This window comes from Aquarana catesbeiana, linkage group LG05 (genome assembly GCF_042186555.1).
Source record: "Aquarana catesbeiana isolate 2022-GZ linkage group LG05, ASM4218655v1, whole genome shotgun sequence".
Lineage (NCBI taxonomy): Eukaryota > Metazoa > Chordata > Amphibia > Anura > Ranidae > Aquarana > Aquarana catesbeiana.
In genome coordinates, this window is record NC_133328.1 from 561,183,689 (window position 1) to 561,204,873 (window position 21,185).

At 40.1% G+C, this 21,185-nt stretch overlaps 1 protein-coding gene across 3 annotated transcripts in view; it reads left to right on the top strand.

Annotated features, from left to right (window-relative positions):
- RIPK2 (receptor interacting serine/threonine kinase 2) overlaps positions 1–19,726 on the top strand; it is a 78,490-nt gene extending 58,764 nt beyond the window's left edge. The window contains exons 8-12 of one of the 3 annotated variants that reach the window (XM_073631920.1): positions 2,481–2,546; positions 5,734–5,788; positions 12,572–12,658; positions 14,528–14,596; positions 18,225–19,726. In XM_073631920.1, the coding sequence (XP_073488021.1) occupies positions 2,481–2,546; positions 5,734–5,788; positions 12,572–12,658; positions 14,528–14,596; positions 18,225–18,532 (585 nt within the window). In that variant the 3' untranslated portion in view covers positions 18,533–19,726. The remainder of the gene's footprint in view (positions 1–2,480; positions 2,547–5,733; positions 5,789–12,571; positions 12,659–14,527; positions 14,597–18,224) is intronic. The other 2 variants (XM_073631922.1, XM_073631921.1) reach the window with 2 other exon arrangements.
- The last annotated feature ends 1,459 nt before the right edge of the window (positions 19,727–21,185 follow it).

Sequence of the window (21,185 nt, forward strand, 5' to 3'; positions counted from 1 at the left end):
TAATAGGATCAGAAGAACACCACCAATTTTCTCCAGGTAGCTTTAGGTGCACACTGTGCAAAGGACGCACTACACTAACTGGAAATACTGTAGCTAATAACTACACTAACTTGTAGCTTTAGCTGAACACTGTGTAGAGGTTGCACTACACTAACTTGTAGCTTTAGCTGAACACCGTGCAGAGGTCGCACTGCATTAACTGTAAATACTGTAGCTGCCTGACTGTGGTACTAATAGGATCAGAAGAACACCAGCAATTTTCTTCAGGTAGCTGTAAATACTGTAAAAACACCTGCCTGCCTGTCAGTAGGAAGAGAATAACAGGAACGGATCTAGCTAAACTGAATACAGTGTATATATTAAAAATGTACAACACCTAGGATGCATATATATATATATATACACACAATACACTGTAAGTGCAGCTAACTGACTTGCCTGCCTACTCTATCTAACTTAAATCAAATGACACTGTCTCTCTCTCTCTCTCTCTCTCTCTCTCTCTCTCTCTCTCAATGCCGGAACACACTACACAGGGCCGACGTGCAGGCGGCCTTATATAGTGTGGGGCATGTACTAAACCCCCTGAGCCATAATTGGCCAAAGCCACCCAGAACGGCCCACATCGTTCGCAATTCCACGAATGGTCAAACATGCAATGTTCGAGTCGAACATGGATTCGACTCGAACTCGAAGCTCATCCCTACCATCCACATATGCAGAGCGGCGCAGGGAAGGGATATACCTAGTGTGCTATGCTGATCTTGCTGGTCTCCCTCTTACGTCCATCCTATATGCTTGTATGTGACATCACATGGGATGGAAGAGGACTGGCGGAGATCGGCGCAGCACAAGAAAGAGCAGTAGTGTGTAGCCGGCATGTGCATGTGTACGAGGTAAGTTTATGCCCCGCTGTGACCCCCTATAAACACAAATCTCTGCCCTACTGACACCTTCCATTGTCCTATTGACAGCACCCACTGCCCTACTGACACCATTCACTGCCCTACTGACACCAGTCACTGCCCTACTGTCACCAGTCACTGCCCTACTGTCACCAGTCACTGCCCTACTGGCACCAGTCACTGCCCTACTGACACCATCCACTGCCCTACTGACACCATTCACTGCCTACTAACACCATCCATTGCCCTATTGACACCATCCACTGCCCTACTAAACCCTTCAACTGCCCTGCTGACATCATCCACTGCCCTATTAATACCTTCTATAGCCCTGATATGTTCACTGCCCTATTGACACCTTCCACTGCGTTATCAACACCGTCCACTGCCCTACTGACACCATCCACTGTCCTGACACATCCACTGCCCTACTGACACCATCCACTAGCCTGACACACCCACGGCTCTACAGACACTGTTAACTGCCCTACTGACATCGTTCACTACCCTGCTGTCAAGGTCCACTGCCCTGCTGATACGGTTCACTGCTCTGCTGACACGGTTCACTGGCCTATTGACACCTAACACTGGCCTACTGACACCTAACACTGGCCTACTAACCCCATCCACTACCCTCTGCTCTGCTGACCCCTATAATCTGCCCTAGCTGATGACTCCTGTACTTTGCGATTCAAAATACAGACCTCTGTACACTGCCCTACATACTACTGACCTTTGTACTCTGCCCTACATACTGACTTCTGTACTCTGCCCTATCTACTGCTTACCCCTATACACTGTCCTATGTACTACTGATCTCTCTACTCTGCAATACATACTACTGACCTCTGTACTCTGCCCTACATACTACTGACCTCTGAATATTGCTCCTGCATCCTAAAGCCAGGCCAGAATTGAGGCCAGACAGCCAGGCCAGAACTTAGTTGAGCAAGTCAGGGTGTATATACTCCTGATCCCTGCATTGTGTACTTTACCCACTCTTGACCCCAGCACATTGTATATTACATACTCCTTACTCCTGCACTTTGTAATTTATCCAATCCTGACCTCCGCATTTTGTACATAGTTATGATGATCAGGCGCGGTTTTTGGGCATGGGGAAGATGATCATGCACCAGATAAAGAAGGGGGGCACAGTTTGGCACATTCGTTTTGGGCACTGGATGACCTTGTCCCGAAATTGCCTAGTAACGTTTGATTTTGCTGGCATTCACACACAATGAATGTACATGCAGTTTCTCAGGATGAATAGCTCTGCAAATTTTTTATAACTGTACCCCAAAGTGTATGTTATGTGAAAGTATTGACAAAGTTAAATACTACCTATTCCATACTGTGGTCTTGGACAACAGCTAAAAGGTACATACATTTAAAACTGGAAGCAAAAAAAAAAAAAAAAAACACACTTTTTCACAGTCCAAGATCTAGTACTCTGCAAACAAAATGTTTTGTTTATCTGGTTTTATCATAAAATATGAAATTGGCTTATATTATGTTAACCTTAAAATTTAAAACCCAAAACAACAACAAAAATGTAATATTATTTTTTTTTAGGCAAAATGCAATATTCCATCTGACTGGAGAACTTCTTCAAATTTTTCTGTATTGCCTATACCATCTGTAAGTTCATCTTATGTCTCTAGATAATTTACCCTCATCAGTTGAACTTCGATTCAATGTTGTATTTGCCTGGGTTATGAATATCTTTATCATGAGACAGCCCCCACACTTACAGAAAATTTCCATACTGATTGTCCAAACTACACAATTCTTCTGCTCTCCTTCCTGACATGAAAATTATATAGTTGCACTATTATCAAACAATGGGGTTGAAATTCATTTTTGTATTTGATGAACATCTACATCTGTAAGTAGACAATTTGTGTGCAGAGCTAATGGATTAGACATGTGAAAAAATCCAAACATATTTGACCATCTTTATGATACTATCTACTGAAAAAATTATCTCAAAATCCTAAATATGTGGATTTATATTCTTCAGAAAGCAGGTGGTTGGTTCAATCTTCATGATACATGGACCATTTTGTAACTAAAAAATCTGTGGTTGTAGCACTCTAGGGAGATTTTCAATCAAGGTTGCTCAGATATGTGCACCTTTTAATAAGAGCATACCCAAGTCCATAGCTCTGTTCAAGATTCGCTCCCCTTATCATACATGGGAAATTTAGTTGCTGGCTACTATAGTCAGTCTCATCTCACTCTGCATCAAAGATATGAAAAATCGGCCGCACTCCAAACTTTGCTCCAATTGCTGTATATAATAATTGTCATCAAAGTGACTGCATACAACAGTGTCTCCACCCAAAGAACAACCTTGATGTATTTTGCCACTCCTGACTTGCTCGCTAGGATAGGGGAAGTCTCAGGTGGCGACACAGTTGTATGCAGTCACTTTGCTGACAATTATAAATATAGCAAGTGGAGACAAGTTTAGAGTGCAGCTTATTTTTCACATTTTTTAAGCTTAGATTCCCTGTGGGTATATGTTTTATTTATTAATAACAAAGGGTGAATTTTGGATATGCATGCCATGATGATATTATTATATTTTATAGGTTATTGACTTTACAATGGATTGATAATATAATTTAGTTTGGAGCCTTTGGTAGTCCCCCAGTCAGGTTCCTATTGCTATAGACAAATACATCCACCCCCTGACCCCAAATGCCACTGACAGGGAGTGCACGGCTACTGGTAATATTGTATTATTGCTCAAAAAATATAAAAAGCCAGGACCCCGTAATGAGCTTCAATTTTTTTAGGGATCAACAGAACAGGTGCCAAAGGCAAAAAAAACCCAAAAAACAAAAAACAGCCCTTGGAATACAGAGTAGAAATAAATAATTCATATCAATAAACTGCTTTAAACTGTAATACAAATATATATTTGAAATCAAATCTTGATTATTTTTTGACAATAACATGTTTCAGGGCCTCACAGAACAGACAGGTGTTGGGGCCTCACAGAGCCCTGTACCCAATCACACAGGTTTCTGTCACCTTGTTGAAAGGAGTCATCTGAAGCCCTGAAACGTTGGTGGAGGAACATTTTTGGCAATTTTTCTTTGTCACCTGTTTCCTTTTTTTTTTTTTAACCCTCAATAAACACTATTATGGGGTGCTTGCCTTTTTGGTGTATGAGGTTTTTATTGCTGTGTATGTCCTCGCAATGGAGATTCGTCCTTTCTGTTTGTCCTGGGGACTATTCGAACAACTGACAGAAAGTGATGAAAAGTCCAAAATTTCAAAACAAGAAGTGAGAGTGAACCTTCCAATGAGGACACCTGTTCTAGTGACAACTGTCTAAGTGGGGAATGCCCCTAACTTTGGGAGATTCCCACTTACTTCCTATTTGCATTTCTGGGACAGAAAATGAAGACAAATCACCCCAACAGGACACAGACAGCAAAAAATAAACTTACAGGGATTTTTACCATCTCCCTCTTTATCCAAAATTAAATAAAGAAAATATTGGCTGTATACCTGTAAGAAATGTAGAATTGTCTTGGAAGGTGTAAGCTATAGGGCACCAATCATGACCCTGGATTCATTACCTAGTAAATCAATGGCCTAGAACAGTGGTCTCCAAACTGTGGCCCGGGGGCCAGATACGGCCCTTTGCTTGCCTTTATCCTGCCTTTGATGCATTATTCCTGCCACTGACTCCATCAATGAGGCATAATTCCTGACACTGATACCAAATAATAGAATAATATCCCTACCACCGACACCAACAATAGGGTACTATCCCTACCACTGTCACCAACAATGGGGCACTATTCCTCTCACTGACAGCAACGATGGGGCACTATTCCTTCCACTGGGCACAATCCGGCCCCCCCTGAAGTCTGAACGACAGTAAACTTGCCCTTTGTTTTGAAATTTTGGAGACCCCTGGCCTATAACAACTATTTACACATCTAAAATTCTCATATCCTACCTTGTGTACTCTTTCCAGGTCAGTAATTCAATAGGTAGTTAAACAAGGATGAGCATGTAAGTCCCAGATCCTACACCAACAGTCAGCAATGGCAATGCCCATATTTTTTTTTTATCCCTGTGGGTTCTCTTTAATCATATATGTGATGCAACTCTAGTCCCTAATGTGCTCAGAAAAAAATAATAATAATTTAAACAAATGATCTGAACTGCTTTAGACCAGGGTCATGTACTACTGTTGGCAGTACATATTGCAGTAAGAAGGTGTCCTGCACCAAGGACTTCAAAAAATACTTTGTGCAAAAAGAACCTTTTTATTTTCTTATCAAAAAAGTAGCAGCACATCATAAAATCTGTGTCAACATTTTGAGTTTAGCTTGAAAAATTGAGATAGTGTGGGCTTTTTTTATTTTTTTTTACACAAAGATTTTTTGAAGTCCCTGGTGTGGGATACCTTTTGCTGCAATATGTTGCTGGTTAATCCCAGGGATGCAGGTGACTTGGTGACTACAGCATAAGGCACTTTGTTTGGTGTGCATGCTGCGATTTAGTGGACTTCTGTTAGCAGTCCTTCCATAGTGGGACCGATTAACAAAAAAAGAAAGCAAAGAATACTGTAACAAACTAGAGTGGAAACCAGATTCTCTTCTCCATTTTAAAGATGAAACCTGATAACTGGTTGTCATAGACAAGCGCTCAGGTAGTTTAAGTTTTCTTTGCTGTGATTTTTGAAAATAGCTGCAACTGCAATACCACTGTAACTATAACTTGGAAAGGCTAGTTAAACGTTGTAAAGAAGTATTAATACTTTGTCACTGACCTCATTGTTTCTGTTATGTATACCTAGGGCAACATGTCTGCTTCTATTGGTTTTATTCCTAAACCACCAAGTCCTAGTGAAGGTATGTATCTTATTTTAGAATTAGTATTACAATGACTAAAAAAATGTTACTAAAAGTCTTAGGCCTTGTTTACCCAACCTTGTGGTTGAGCTGTGGTTCTATAACGACCCAACTACCAATCAGCACAATACCAAGGCCAGAGGCAATGCTAGTTCACACTACCGCAGACCCAGTTCATATTTAGCAGGCAGTACCATCACCAAACATGACCCATTCAAGTGAGCTGGACCGTAACACTACTGCTCTGCATCTGTGTATGATGCACACAGTTATGGAGCGACATATTGCCTCCGAGCAGCCTGTCAGATGTCTCTGAAAAGTAATCCACTGGGGATTGCTTTTCAGAAGAGCAAGAACAACAGTTAAATAAGCCCTTACTTATAATTACCAGTAGGTCCCTTAAAGTGATTGTAAATGATCACCTTGTAAAACAACCCATTCAGTTTAAAATACAAATGAAAGGCAAAACATTTGTGTATAGATATTAAAAAAAAATATATATATATATATATATATATATATATATATATATATATATATATATATATATATATATATATATATATATATATATATACATATATATATATATATATATACACACCTTTTTTTCCTTTTTTTTTTTCTTTTTTATAAGTGATCACATTCCCTCTGTACTCAGCTGCATAGGAGGAGGGGGGAGAAACAGCAGTACACTGAGCTTGACAGTAAATGGCTGTGCAGCAGGGGCTTGTCAGGACAAGTCTGATCATTGGAGAAGAGTACACTGAGTTCCCAGCATAGCTAGGGAACAGACCATGGTGTGCTCTCCTGCTTATTGTGGTCAATTTTTAATAGGAAAGCAATGGGACTGGCAGGAACACCAGGAATTTCACACAAAGGAAGCAATTCAATAAGAACAGGATACTTTTCTCATACAAGTACATGGTACAGCAGGCACATATCAGGAATATGCAATGTTGGGGTAATAAACGCTTTTAACCACTTCAGTCCCAGGAGGATTTACCCCCTTCCTGACCAAGCCCTTTTTTAGCAGAACGGCACTGCGTCGCTTTAACTGACAATTGCGCGGTCGTGCAACGTTGTACCCAAACAAAATTGACATCCTTTTTTCCCCCCACAAATAGAGATTTATTTTGGTGGTATTTGATCATCTCTGCGGTTTTTATTTTTTTGCATTATAAACAAAAAAGAGTGTAAATTTTGAAAAAAAAAATATATTTTTTACTTTTTGCTATAATAAATATCCCAAAAAAATATATATAAATATAAAAAAAATAATTTCTTCCTCAGTTTAGGCCAATATGAATTCTTCTACATATTTTTGGTAAAAAAATAAATAAATATAATCACAATAAGCGTATATAGATTGGTTTGCGCAAAAGTTATCACATCTACAAAATAGATTTATGGCATTTTTATTATTAATTTTTTTTATTAGTAATGGCAGCGATCTGCGATTTTTTTATCATGAATGCGACATTGCGGCGGACAGATCGGACACTTTTGACACTATTTTGGGACCATTGGCATTTATATAGCAATCAGTGCTATAAAAAAGTATATGTAAACCCAACCTCAACAACCAGTTCAGTTTAAAATAGAAATGAAAGGCAACACATTTGTATATAGTTCCTAATCCATGCGCCTGGCCCCTCATCTACATGCAGGGCGCCGGACACATGGATTTCAATGGGGTGGTGTTTTTTGGGGTTTTTTTAAGCACATGATTAGAGCCTGAGTGTCAGGGATGCCATATGCAGGCACCCAGCACGGGTGATCATATCAGTTGGCTGCACCTTAAAGGAATCAGGACCTGAAGAATAAGTGAAAATATATATTTAAAATAATGACACACTTCAAATACTAACACCAGTAAATCATAAACAAGCAAGTGAAAGTAAAGGAACACAGCAAACCCTATAATACACCTCACTAACTAACTATATACAAATAAAGGGAACACACATAGGCAGAACAAGACAGGGACAAGAGATAAGGGGGAACTGTAAGCAGTCAATAAAGGAGCAGGAAGCTGGTTCCAGGGGACAGGTCTCTGGATCAGGATTCAGGGTTCAGAACAAGATACAGGAACAGGTCAGGCTGAGGCAGGGACACAGCTAGCAGAGAAAATACTGAAGCCCTGAGCCTCGGTGAAGTGCGGGCTTATATACTCCCAGCAGACTATATCAGGTGCAGCCTGTACATCTCATGGGAGACACCCACTGGTGGCCATCAGAGCTACACCCTTTGATGATAAAAACAACAGTGCCACCAGCAGGTGACCCAAGCAATGATACAGGTCCTGACACTGAGACTCTAAGACCCCTTTCACACTGGGGCGGTTTGCAGGCGGTATTGCGCTAAAAATACTGCCTGCAAACCGCCCCTAAACAGCCTCCGTTGTTTGTTCAGTGTGAAAGCCCGAGGGCTTTCACACTGAAGCGGTGCGCAGGCAGGACGGTGAAAAAAGTCCTGCAAACCGCTTTTTTGGAGCGGTGAAGGAGCGGTGTATTCACCGCTCCTTCACTGCTCCTGCCCATTGAAATCAATGGGACAGCGCGGCTATACCGCGGCAATACCGCAGCTATAGCCGCACTGTACGAGGGATTTTAACCCTTTTTCGGCCGCCAGCGGGGGTTAAAACTGCACCGCTAGCGGCCGAATACCGCTACAAGAACGACGGTACAGCAGCGCTAAAAATAGTGCTGTTGTACCGCCGACGCCCCCACCGCCCCAGTGTGAAAGGGGCCTAACTGGCTTCAAGAAAGGGAGGGCACTGTGCCCTGAGCCCACCCAGTTGTGTGACAATAGCGAATTAATGTACTCTGAATATGTCACATACAGTCATAGATCAAAGGCACCTTCATCCAAAAAAAATAAAAAAAATTTGAACAAGGCAAAGGAAAGGGATTTTTATGGTGCCACACATACACAAATATTTTTAGAAAAACATCTTTATTAGAATCCAAAATTTTAAAAGAAGCGAAGGGACAACAAATGTTGCCCACATTTCATAAAATGGTTGTAAATACAAACAATACACACACAATAGCTACTATATCACTTGTAATGCTTGTTGCTCAACATGTTTCACTTTTCAGCTTCTTCAGGAGCTATAAAGCATATGTAGTTACAGAAAAACAGATATAATCAATATCAATGTATAAACAGCAAAAATTCAAAAGCTCATGAGCATTTGTTAATGAGTACACATAGCTTTAAATAAACATGGTGATGTATTTGTTGGTAACATACAGTATCTCACAAAGTGAGTACACCCCTCACATTTTTGTAAATATTTTATTATATCTTTTCATGTGACAACACTGAAGAAATGACACTTTGCTACAATGTAAAGTAGTGAGTGTACATCTTGTATAACAGCCAATTAGTCATTTTCCCTCCCCGATGTGACTCGTTAGTGTTACAAGGTCTCAGGTGTGAATGGGGAGCAGGTGTGTTAAATTTGGTGTTATCGCTCTCACTCTCTCATACTGGTCACTGGAAGTTCAACATGGCACCTCATGGCAAAGAACTCTCTGAGAATCTGAAAAAAAGAATTGTTGCCTAACATAAAGTTGACCTAGGCTATAAAAAGATTGCCAAGACCCTGAAACTCAGCTGCAGCACAGTGGCCAAGACTATACTGCGGTTTAACTGGACAGGTTCCACTCAGAACAGGCCTCGCCATGGTTGACTAAAGAAGTTGAGTGCACATTCTCAGCTTCATATCCAGAGGTTGTCTTTGGGAAATAGATGTATGAGTGCTGCCTGCATTGCTGCAGAGGTCGAAGGGGTTGGGGGGTCAGCCTGTTAGTGCTCAGACCATACGCCGCACACTGCATCAAATTGGTCTGCATGGCTGTCGTCCCAGAAGGAAAGATGATGCACAAGAAAGCCTTCAAACAGTTTGCTGAAGACAAGCAGACTAAGGACATGGATTACTGGAACCATGTCCTGTGGTCTGATGAGACCAAGATATACTTATTTGGTTCAGATGGTGTCAAGCGTGGGTGGCAGCAACCAGGTGAAGAGTACAAAGACAAGTGTGTCTTGCATACAGTCAAGCATGGTGGTGGCAGTGTCATGGTCTGGGGCTGCATGAGTGCTGCCGGCACTGGGGAGCTACAGTTCATTGAGGGAACCATGAATTCCAACATGTATTGTGACATACTGAAGCAGGGCATGATCCCCTCCCTTCAGAGACTGGGTCGCAGGGCAATATTCCAACATGATAACAACCCCAAACACACCTCCAAGACGAACACTGCATTGCTAAAGAAGCTGAGGGTAAAGGTGATGGACTGGCCAAGCACGTCCCCAGATCTAAATTCTATTGAGCATCTGTGGGGCATCCTCAAAGGGAAGGTGGAGGAGTGCAAGGACTCTAACGTCCACCAGTGGCAACCTGTGAATTTCTGGTGAACTCCATGCCCAAGAGGGTTAAGGCAAAGCTGGAAAATAATGGTGGCCACACAAAATATTGACACTTTGGGCGCAATTTAGGCATTTTCACTTAGGGGTGTACTCACTTTTGTTGCCAGCGGTTTAGACATTAATGGCTGTGTGTTGAGTTATTCTGAGAGGACAGAAAATTTACACTGTTATACAAGCTGTACACTCACTACTTTATATTGTAGCAAAGTGTCATTTCTTCAGTGTTGTCACATGAAAAGATATAATAAAATATTTACAAAAATGTGAGGGGTGTACTCACTTGAGTGTGAGATACTGTATGTTACCAACAAATACATAATCATGTTTATTTAAAGCTACATGTACTCATTAACAAATGTTCATGAGATTTTGAATTTTTGCTGTTTCTACATTGCTATTGAGTATATCTGTTTTTCTGTAGCTACATATGCTTTATAGCTCCTGAAAAGCTGAAATGTCCAGCAACAATAGTAACTATTTTGTGTGTATTGTTTGTATATATAACCATTTTTTGAAATGTGGGCAACATTTGTTGTTCCTTCGCTTCTTTAGAATTTTGGATTCTAATAAAGATGTTTTTTATAAAATATTTGTGTATATTGAGTAAATTCCCTTTCCTTTTCCTTGTTCAAAAAACAATATTAATTCGCTATTGTCTTCCTGCTTCTCCTCCCGGCCAATCAGGAAGCGGGCCTTAAGACCCGTTTGGCCTAGGAGAAGAGACCGTATTGGCCGCCGAGGAGGAGGAGACATAGGCGGAACCCGAAGCTGCCTGTGACCTAGATGGGGTAAGTGCGGGGATGGTGGGTGAAAGGGCGAGTAACAGGGTGGTGGTGGTGTTTGGTTTACCGAGAGTAGGGGGTGGGGAGTTTGACTGACAGACGGGCTGACAGATGGACCGGGGGGGGGGTGGCGGATGTTTTGTTTGCCGCCCCCAATGGCGCACCAGCATTATATTTTTCTCCTTTTTTTATGAGTGACCACATACTCTGCATAAGGAGCTCAGAGAGCTGAGGGAGGAGAAAAAAGCAGCAGCACACTGGTCTTCTGAGTGAATGGATCTGCAGGAGGGGGAGGTGTGTGTCAGCACAGGTCTGATCACTGGAGGAGAGCAGACTGAGTTCCAGCACAGCTAGAGAACTAACCATGCTGTGCTCTCCTGCCTAGTGGTCAGTTTTAATAGGAAAGCAGAGGGACTAGCATTAACACCAGGTATTTCACACAAAGGAAGCAATACAAAGAGAAAAGGATACTTTCTCATACAAGTACATGGTACAGCAGGCACATATCAGGAATATGAAATGTTGGGTTCATATATTCTTTTATTTATTATTGGGTTTAATTTTTGTCTTTGGCACAGTTGCACCAATAGGTCTTTGTGACACCAGCAGAGCAATTTCCCACCATCCTTTAAACAGCTCCTGCTCCCCTGCCCTTAGCTGGCCCTGATGCTCACATCCCATTGGCTGGCACAGCTTCACCCATGCAATTGGTTGGCCCCGTGCGGGCATCCCATTAACTGATCTGGCTTTTCCCCTGCTGTTGGCTAGTTCTTTTGCTCACCTCCCACTGGCTGGCCAGGCTTCACCCCTGCCATTGGCTGGCCCAGCTGATTGCCCTCCCATGGCTTGTTCCCACTTCTTGCTGTGCTGTAATTCCTTGTGCTGTTTAGACAGAGGGCAAGTGTCGGGAGGTGCTGAGTACCCGCATACTTTGGCAGAAATAAAAAAGCATAGCGTGGACCTTTTAGAGGCTGCTCACATGCATCAAAAGCCTGTTAGTGGCCTCACGCTTCCAACAAACAATTTCAGAGGCTACTCACATGTAACAAAAGCCTGTCAGAGGCTGATCACATGTAACAAAAGCCTGTCAGAGGCTGATCACATGTAACAAAAGCCTGTCAGAGGCTGAATACATGTAGCAAAAGCCTGTCAGAGGCTGATCACATGTAACAAATGTCTGTCGTGGACTGCTGGCATCGAACACAAGCTTGTTAGAGACTGCTTCTATGTTATATAAGATTGCCATACTGCTCACATGTAACAAAAGACTGATAGTCTGCATGTGTGTTACAAAAAAATGGCAAACATACAGTGCACACTACTGATCACTACTTGACATACAGCTATTCTGTAGACAGTCCAAGCCACTCTATTTTATCCAAGTCAAAACCATTATTATTTGCGATGTTCAAAAAACAAAGATTGCTATTGATTTCAGACCATGCCAAAATAATATCTAATATCTGCAACACTCCCACCTATGTGTGTTACCACCACACCACCAGTACATTACAAACTAATATATATAAGCTTATAATTGGTAACATCTTTAATTTCCTAGGCTTCAATGAAACATGGCTTCCTAACACTGAAATTGTACGAAGTACAGAGAAAGGAAATCCAAAGTTCAGCCAACCCAATATACCTGGTAATAAATGTGGTGGTGGCTTGTGTTCTCATATCTCAATATTGTTCTTTCTACTTTCCAATTCCTTCTTTAATTCTCCAAATTTTCTGCTGAAAACTGCAAAAATCTATTAGACTTCTGGACCAGCTTCTATTTTCTTGGGTCGTTTCTCTTCCTGGTTTCTCTAATTCCTCCATACTGACAATTCTTTTCAATCGGTATAATAATAATAGTAATAATAATAATAACTTTGCTGCTCTCAAACTTGGTATCAAGTCTTAGGGTCCATGCACACTGATTTAAAAATCGCTGCTTCTACAGGAGTTTTGTGTTTTGGCTGTAGAAGCAGCTCAATGTTATCCTACACTATATTGGCAAAAGTATTGGGACGCCTGCCATTCTGGAAGAGTGGTCAAACATTCCCATAGACACAGTTAACCATTCAGCTCCGCTATGAGAGCGGACAAGGAGAGAGCCCGCTATTGTCTATGGGGTGGACAGAGCCCACTATCCTCTATTGTCATCCAATCTATCGCCATACGTCTGTTTTTAGCGGATTTTGTTGCATCAGATGCCAGGCGGGTGTCAGCGAACACATGTCTGCTGACATCTGCCTCCCCATAGAGGACATTGGGTGTCCCGATCGGGTCCGCCTGTAAATCTAGCAACATGCACAGGTTCTGTATGAACAGTCAAGGCCAGCAGCTGTACAAATCAGTGGTTGGTGCCACCACTATTTGCATGTAACCACTCACACCAGATGTTCCATACATTGGTCCTTGATGCAAACTGCCTACATCCAGGGCCAGTTTTCTGGCCGCATATACAGTATCTCACAAAAGTGAGTACACCCCTCACATTGTTGTAAATATTTTATTATATCTTTTCATGTGAAAACACTGAAGAAATGACACTTTGCTACAATGTAAAGTAGTGAGTGCACAGCTTGTATAACAGTGTAAATTTGCTGTCCCCTCGAAATAACTCAACACACATTAATGTCAGGCTGACCCCCACCCCTTCAACCTCTGCAGCAATGCTGGCAGCACTCATACGTCTATTTTCCAAAGACAACCTCTGGATATGATGCTGAGCATGTGCACTCAGCTTCTTTGGTCAACCATGGTGAGGCCTGTTCTGAGTGGAACCTGTCCTGTTAAATTGCTTTATGGTCTTGGCCACTGTGCTGCAGCTCAGTTTCAGGGTCTTGGCAATCTTCTTATAGCCTAGGTCATATTTATGTAGAGAAACAATTCTTTTTTTTTCAGATCCTCAGAGAGTTCTTTGACATGAGGTGCCATGTTGAACTTCCAATGACCAGTATGAGAGAGTGAGAGCGATAACACCAAATTTAACACACCTGCTCCCAATTCACACCTGAGACCTTGTAACACTAACGAGTCACATGACACCGGGGAGGGAAAATGGCTAATTGGGCCCAGTTTGGACATTTTTACATAGGGGTGTACTCACTTTTGTTGCCAGCGGTTTAGACATTAATGGATGTGTGTTGAGTTATTTTGAGTGGACAGCAAACTTACACTGTTATACAAGCTGTACGGTCACTACTTTACATTGTAGCAAAGTGTAATTTCTTTAGTGTTGTCACATGAAAAGATATAATAAAATATTTACAAAAATGTGAGGGGTGTACTCACTTTTCCGAGACACTGTATACTGGACACGGCTAATCGCCCAGTTTGGGTGCAGCCCTAGCACCAAGTACTGCTGCATCTGAATTCAAAGTTTAGTAACTCAAGCCTAATCATCTATCTGATTGGAGCCTCTAAGAATACAACTATTTTTTCTTGACACATTTGACTCCAATTTAAATAAAAAGCTTAGTAGGAAATGGAAAAAAATATCTATAATGTATATTTTCTTTTACAGGCAATGAGAGTCTACCACCACCATCATATAGTCAACTAACTAGCCTCCCACCTGGCAGACCAGAATCTCGTATGTGCAAATTAATGTTATTTCTATAGGATATTGAGGATAAATGTTTTGAGATTCAGTATGGTTGTTTCACATATTTGTTAGGTGCCGTATAATGTGGACTGACATAACTTGACTACTAAGTTGAGTAAAGTTGGTCAGTTAAGATGGATTTTCTTGGTCGATCATTGTTGTTATCCCCAGCTGGCAACCACAGCACTGCCCCCTCCCACCTTCAAAGATTCCAACATTCAAAGTTGTGTATGCATGGCCTGCAACCATCCACCACTGCAACCATTCACCCCTGAACATAGCATCTTTGAGCAAATTTCCAGCGTTTTTTAATGCAATTTATGCGCGTTTTTATGCACGACTTGCGCATTTGTATGCAGCGTTTTTGGGCTTTGGCGTTTTTTTATTATCCAATAGAGAAAACTATTATTTTTGCATCATTTGCTGCTAGGTATTTCAGCTTTTTTATCTTCTCCATTAGCTTTTATTTCTTCTTGTTTTATTATTATTTTTCATCTATTATAATGTTTTTTCATTAGGGTAAGGGGTTCAAGTTCAGTTTAGGTTAGGGTTAGGACTAGGACTTTGGGTTAGGGTTATTTATTATTATTTTATTTTTTTATTTATTTTATTTATTATTATACAAATAATAATAAATGAATAAATAAATGTAAAATAAATACACAAATAAAAAAATAAATAAATTCAATAAATTAATACTAAGTAACAAAAAATAAATATTTAACCCTTAACTTTAACCCTTACCCCTTAAAAAAATAAAATAATAATTAATAACTAAACACTCTAACCCTAACACAAAATACATTATTATTATTATTATTATTTCTAATGTATTTTTTGTATGAGTTTGGGAGTTTGTTATTTTATTATTATTAATAATAGTAATAAAAATAATGATGTATTCAATATACATTTTAATATGTTTTTATTGAAAGGTATAATCAGGAGTTACAGCAGTATCATACAGGGGATGACATAGCAATATCCCTCATGTTGTAAAGCGCTGTGCAAACTGTTGGCGCTATATAAATCCTGTATAATAATAATAATAATAATAATATGAATTCTGAATTACAGATCAGACAGTTGCAATAAGTGTACATAAATATAAACGGGTGTAGTAGTTATTAAACCTGAAATCTAACGGGAAATCAAGTAAATGCAAAACGGGACATCAACAGTTAAACTAGCAATGATTAGAATAAACCACAATAATAGTAGTAACAGTTCTTCTGTCTGGAGCTAAGGGAAAGAAAGAAGAAAAAAAAAACTCTAAGCATAATCCCTATGCTTAGTTGGGTATATTTTTTAAGGTTAGAGGGTAATTATTATTTATTAATGTATTATTATGATTATTTATAGTTATTTGTGTATTTATTTTACATTTATTTATTCATATATTATTGTTATTTTTTTTTTTTTTTTTTTTTGAGCAGAAAATCACACACAAAAACACGTGATAAAGCGCGTGAATGCACACAAAAATGCGCAAATGAAGCATTTCCATTCATTTCTATGAGAATAAAAACACGCCAAAAACGCTCAAATCTGCCAGATTCGAGCTACAAAAAAAGCTCCAGAACTTTTTTGAGCTTCAGGTGTTTGGCTTCAGGTGACATGGAGTGGGGATGTGAACCATCTCCATAGAGAATAATTGATTTTTTTCTCCTCCAGTGTTTTGGAGCTTCAAGCTGAACAAAACAGGAGTTATAAACCGTAAAAAGTATTATTTGCTCAGTTTTGCTTTGCTAACTGTACCAATGAAAAGGTTTTGTTAAAGCTGTTTGATAAGTGAAAAATTATCTGTTGATTCTGCCAGAGATCTTGTTACCTGATAACTTCCTGTGCAAAAGCAATAGTGAATTAAGAAGGGGGAGATGAGGAGAGGGCTGTGTGAGGAATTCCTTTGGAATCAATGAGATATTAGGCAGGCAGGTCTGACACCTTGTGTTTAGGGTTTAGAGCTCCAAAGACTCTGGAGGGAAGTTTATAGTGGCAGTTTTTAGATCCACCAACTGCTGACTGCTGTAAATCAAAAGAAAGGCAGACCTGATAGGGATTTAATCTCTCCATTTCTAATCAGACTTCACCCAACCAAATCATTTCCCAAACTTGGGCATTGCCATAAATGGGTAAAAAATTAACCACTATCCCCAATCCCTTTGTTTTCATTTAGCTTTCGTACAGGGAATTTCTACTTTCTACATTTTCCTGACAGCAGAATGGTGCCAGGAATAGAGCTCTGTGCGGGACACTGTCACATTCATGACAGCTTCCGAATACAGACATGCCGCACCCTGAGCACTGGCATACCGCTGTACACTAGCTAGGAGCTGGTCTTAAGCTACAGGTTCTTAAATGGCGGTAGTAAGAACTATCTGAACTCATCAGTAACTTACTCATTGACCTATCAGTCTTAGATGTGCGCCACTTCCTTGAACTCAATCTTTCCAAAACAGAGCTCATAATATTTCCTCTACCCCCTTCCCATCTTCTCCATCGAGATTAATAGCACACCTATCAGGCCCCTCTCCCAGGCTAGGGTGCTAGGTGTAATTCAAGACTCTGACATATACTTTTGGCCCCCACATCCATACACTGTCCAAGTCTTGCTGCCTTAACATCTGTAACATTTTCAAACTTTGCCCCTACTTAACAAATGACACCACAAAGCTTCCATTCACTACCTTGTTACCTCTCGCCTTGGCTATTGCAACTCCCTCCTTATTGGCCTACCTTTACACAGGTTACTCAGTCTATCATAATTGCTAAAATTGCAATTTTTCCCATCAGTGATATTTTGCCAAATTTCGTTCACTGAACTTTTAAGGGGAAATTTAATCAAACATCTTTTTATTTACATTTGTTTTTTGATTCTTATTTTTTTATGGTGCATTTAGAAAAGTTTAGTTTATTTAATTTATTATTCTTTGTGTTTATTTTGGATACTTTGTGTATTTGATAGTTTATTGTGCACTTTACATTTTTTAGTTCCTTCTGATTTTTTTTTTTTTTTTACAGAAAGAACAAAAAAAAAGATCCAAAAGAAACACAAAGAATACTAAATTAAATGAGCTAAACTTTTCTAAATAGCACAAGAACAGGTCCAGGATACATGATAAGAATTTCTGTAACCCTAAGAATCAATTTAATGCCCATCTCACTCTTAGAAACTACAACAAATCACCTTATGTTCGCCTTCTTGTCAACTCTAAAGCTGGCAATATACTAAACGAAATTTGGCAAGTTCAATAGGGACCTGTTGAATTTCGATCAGAAGTTGATTGTTTGATTGACTTCTGTCAAAGAAGTATTTTGGAAAATTTTCAGCTTATGGCTGCAGCCAATCAGCTTCAGCCACTGATCGGTGTATTCTGACAGTAGTGGGTGTGCTGCTGTCAAAATACAATGTTTTGGTGAGGGGGGATTCCTTCATCCACCTTGCTTGTGGATGAAGGAATCTTTTTTTTTTTTTTTGCTGGCTAAAAAGAAAAAAATTTAATATGACCAGTTTTATGCATTTTCCTAAAATGGAGACATTTTGCTGAAATCTCACAATGTTTGAAAAATGTTCAGGGTAATAACAACACTCAATTTTGCTCCTCTCTATCCTTAGCTGTCAAGAGTACCCGTCTTCAGCAAGAGTCTGTCTGTCCAGCCCTGAGGTGGGTTCTAACCAGACGAGATCAAATTGTGAGTCAGATGACAGAGGCGTGCCTCAACCAGTGCCTGGACGCTCTCATTTCAAACACAATCATCCTTAAGGAAGACTATGAGCTGGTAAAATCAGAGCGTACAAGGAGTGCAAAAGTTAGAAAACTCATCGACACATGTGACATGCAAGGAGAAGTATTTGCCAGGATTATTGTGCTGAAGTTGAAAGATAACCGACAAAATGCCCTTCAGCCTTTTCCAGAGTTGTGACAGGATGCTTAGGATGTTCTACTTTGCTACGGCACATTAAATGTGGACTAAATCTAATGCAGCATAAGGTAGTGGTCTCTAAAGGGCCTGGGGTTTCTTCAAATGCCCAATAGATCATCCTATCACCAAAACAGCTACCAAATTGTATGAATGCTACTTGGTGAGTCAAAGGCAATTTGTATAAAGTGAAACAGATCCTCTTTTTTTGATGATAACCATATCTGATTTTTTTTTTTTACTATATGCCCCAATTTATAATGTAGCAGCATGGACCTGAACACAAAAACTAAGGATTTGCTATGTTTTAGGGAACCTCTAGAAATGTTAATTGTGCCTAAGCAGTCCCCTGAATGATTTACCTTTTGCATTGAATTCTTCTAAAACAAAATAGTGCATTTCCTGGTGTGTGACTATTCTTTAGGTACTCCTATGCCTATGTGCTTTTTGCTGGAAAAAAAAAAAAAAAGCTGTACCCGAGGACCTGCAGTAAAAATCTTCCTGCTTATGTTTTATTTATTCTGTGCAATTATTTTTCATCCAGCTCGCTTTTCCAATTTTTGAATATTCTCCTGCCATTGTGGGTAGCAGTTCTCACATGTGAAGCAAAGCCCTACCAATATGGCTGCCCCCTGCAACATAGACACAGTGTGGAACAAGGAAAAGCAACACAGTATTGGGGGGAAAATCAGCTGCAGGGAGGCTACAGGCCATAGTGGTGCCTAATCCTTTTCCCTCAGCTTGTCCTTTTCCGACACACTAATGCATAACATTTTAATGCTATGTCCTGCTGAGAAGTATCTCATGATTGCTGTTACTGGAGTTTACTAAATGTAAAACACGGGTGCTTCTTCCTTACTTTGCCCAAATATGTCAAATTTTCTTGGACACTTGCTGTTAATTTACCAAAATATTGTAAATCCTTTGAATGTGTTTTTAACCCTGTAAAATTAATATCATATTCTGTGACCCACATTTTGCTCACTTGACTTATGATGTACTGTATATCTACAGTATTAATATTTGGATTGGACTGGTATTTGTACATTTGTATTTCTAACTTAAACAGTTTCAAAGATGTATATTAATATTTTTTTTATAGTAAAAGATATATTTTTCTTTGTAGGGGCTTCTATAATTATATAGAATGTTGTTTTATATGTCTTTTTATGTTATATATTAAAAAAATAGAACCAATTGTTATTTGTGTATTTCTTTCATAGTACGTTTTTATATATTTATTGTTTTAGTTTTCTACATAGAACACATTTGTTATATAAATTCAAAGTGTTTTTTTTTCTTCTAGTGAAAGCATACAATTTTTCAACTGGTTTCTATGTTCTACATTGTCTTCCTTGTATTGTTCTGCATACTGCTCAAGCCTTCTTCTAACCAGAATTTTAAAACAGCAGTGCCATTGACTCTTCTTTTACCCATCCTTAGAATCGTCAGTAATTTGGTCTAACCATTGCACTAACAGTAGGTTCTTGTACTCTCTTCTTTACCCAGTGAGTGCCAAAAACAAATGTGACTGAAAGTATAAACATAAGTTTCCTGGCCCACCTCACGTCAGCACAAAATGGGTGAACACCTCCCCCGGAACACCACATGACCACCTCTACCTAGCTGAATAAAAGACAGCATCCCCCCACCTAAGATGTTCTTCTTTTTGGTCTGCTCCAGGCCACCTGTTGATTGCAGTTGGTAAGTAACTTGTTTGCTGCATCCCCCCCTGCCGAACCTACCCCTCCATGTTCGGCCTCTCATGGAGTTGGAAGACTCTGAATGCTGAAGGTAAATCCTTCTAAAAACTGAGGGCCTTTTTGTGCCAAGGCTGCGGGCAAAAAGATGCTTAACCACTTGCCGACTTGTCCCTTGCTTAACCACTTGTCCCTTTTTTGGTGGCGGATATCTTTGTTATGGCAGCAGCTAGCTGCCATAACCCCGGTATCCCCGATTTCATGCGGCGGTCGGCTACAAGATAAAAGTGGTCTCTGCGGCGGATTCGCTGCGAGATGACTTTTATCGGTGGCGGGAGAGGGCCCCCCTCCCGCCGCGATCCGGTGCCCTCCGCCGCTTACTGGAGCCGTCGGTAGCGGCGGAGGCGATCGCATCTGTCTTCTAGCTGTGCCTGGAGACGAGTGAGGCTAAGATGGCGCCCACTCGTCTCCATGACACTGCAGGGCGGAAGCGACGTCAAAACGTCACTTCCGCCCATAAGTCTTAAAGGCATATTTTTTTCAATGTCATTTTTTTAAATTACTTTTTTTTTTTTTATTATTGCATTTTAGTGTAAATATGAGATCTGAGGTCTTTTTGACCCCAGATCTCATATTTAAGAGGACCTGTCATGCTTTTTTTCTATTACAAGAGATGTTTCAGTGCCATAAAATGTTCTGTTTGATCTTTGTGTCTAGTCAAATGAAATCTTTTATGGCAAGGTCAATAACAGCACCCCAAACCAATGAGACAATTTTTTAATAGCCTGGCTATGGAATAGGCTACACTAGAGGTGCAGGCATTCTCATCTGAGGTTGTTCAGACCTTGGTGACCAGAAGATCATCCATGAACACTACATATGAGAGGATATGAAAGAAGGTTGTTTTGTTTGCTCAGCAAAAGCTTTCGCTCCTGTGTTCCCTGCTCTAGCCAATA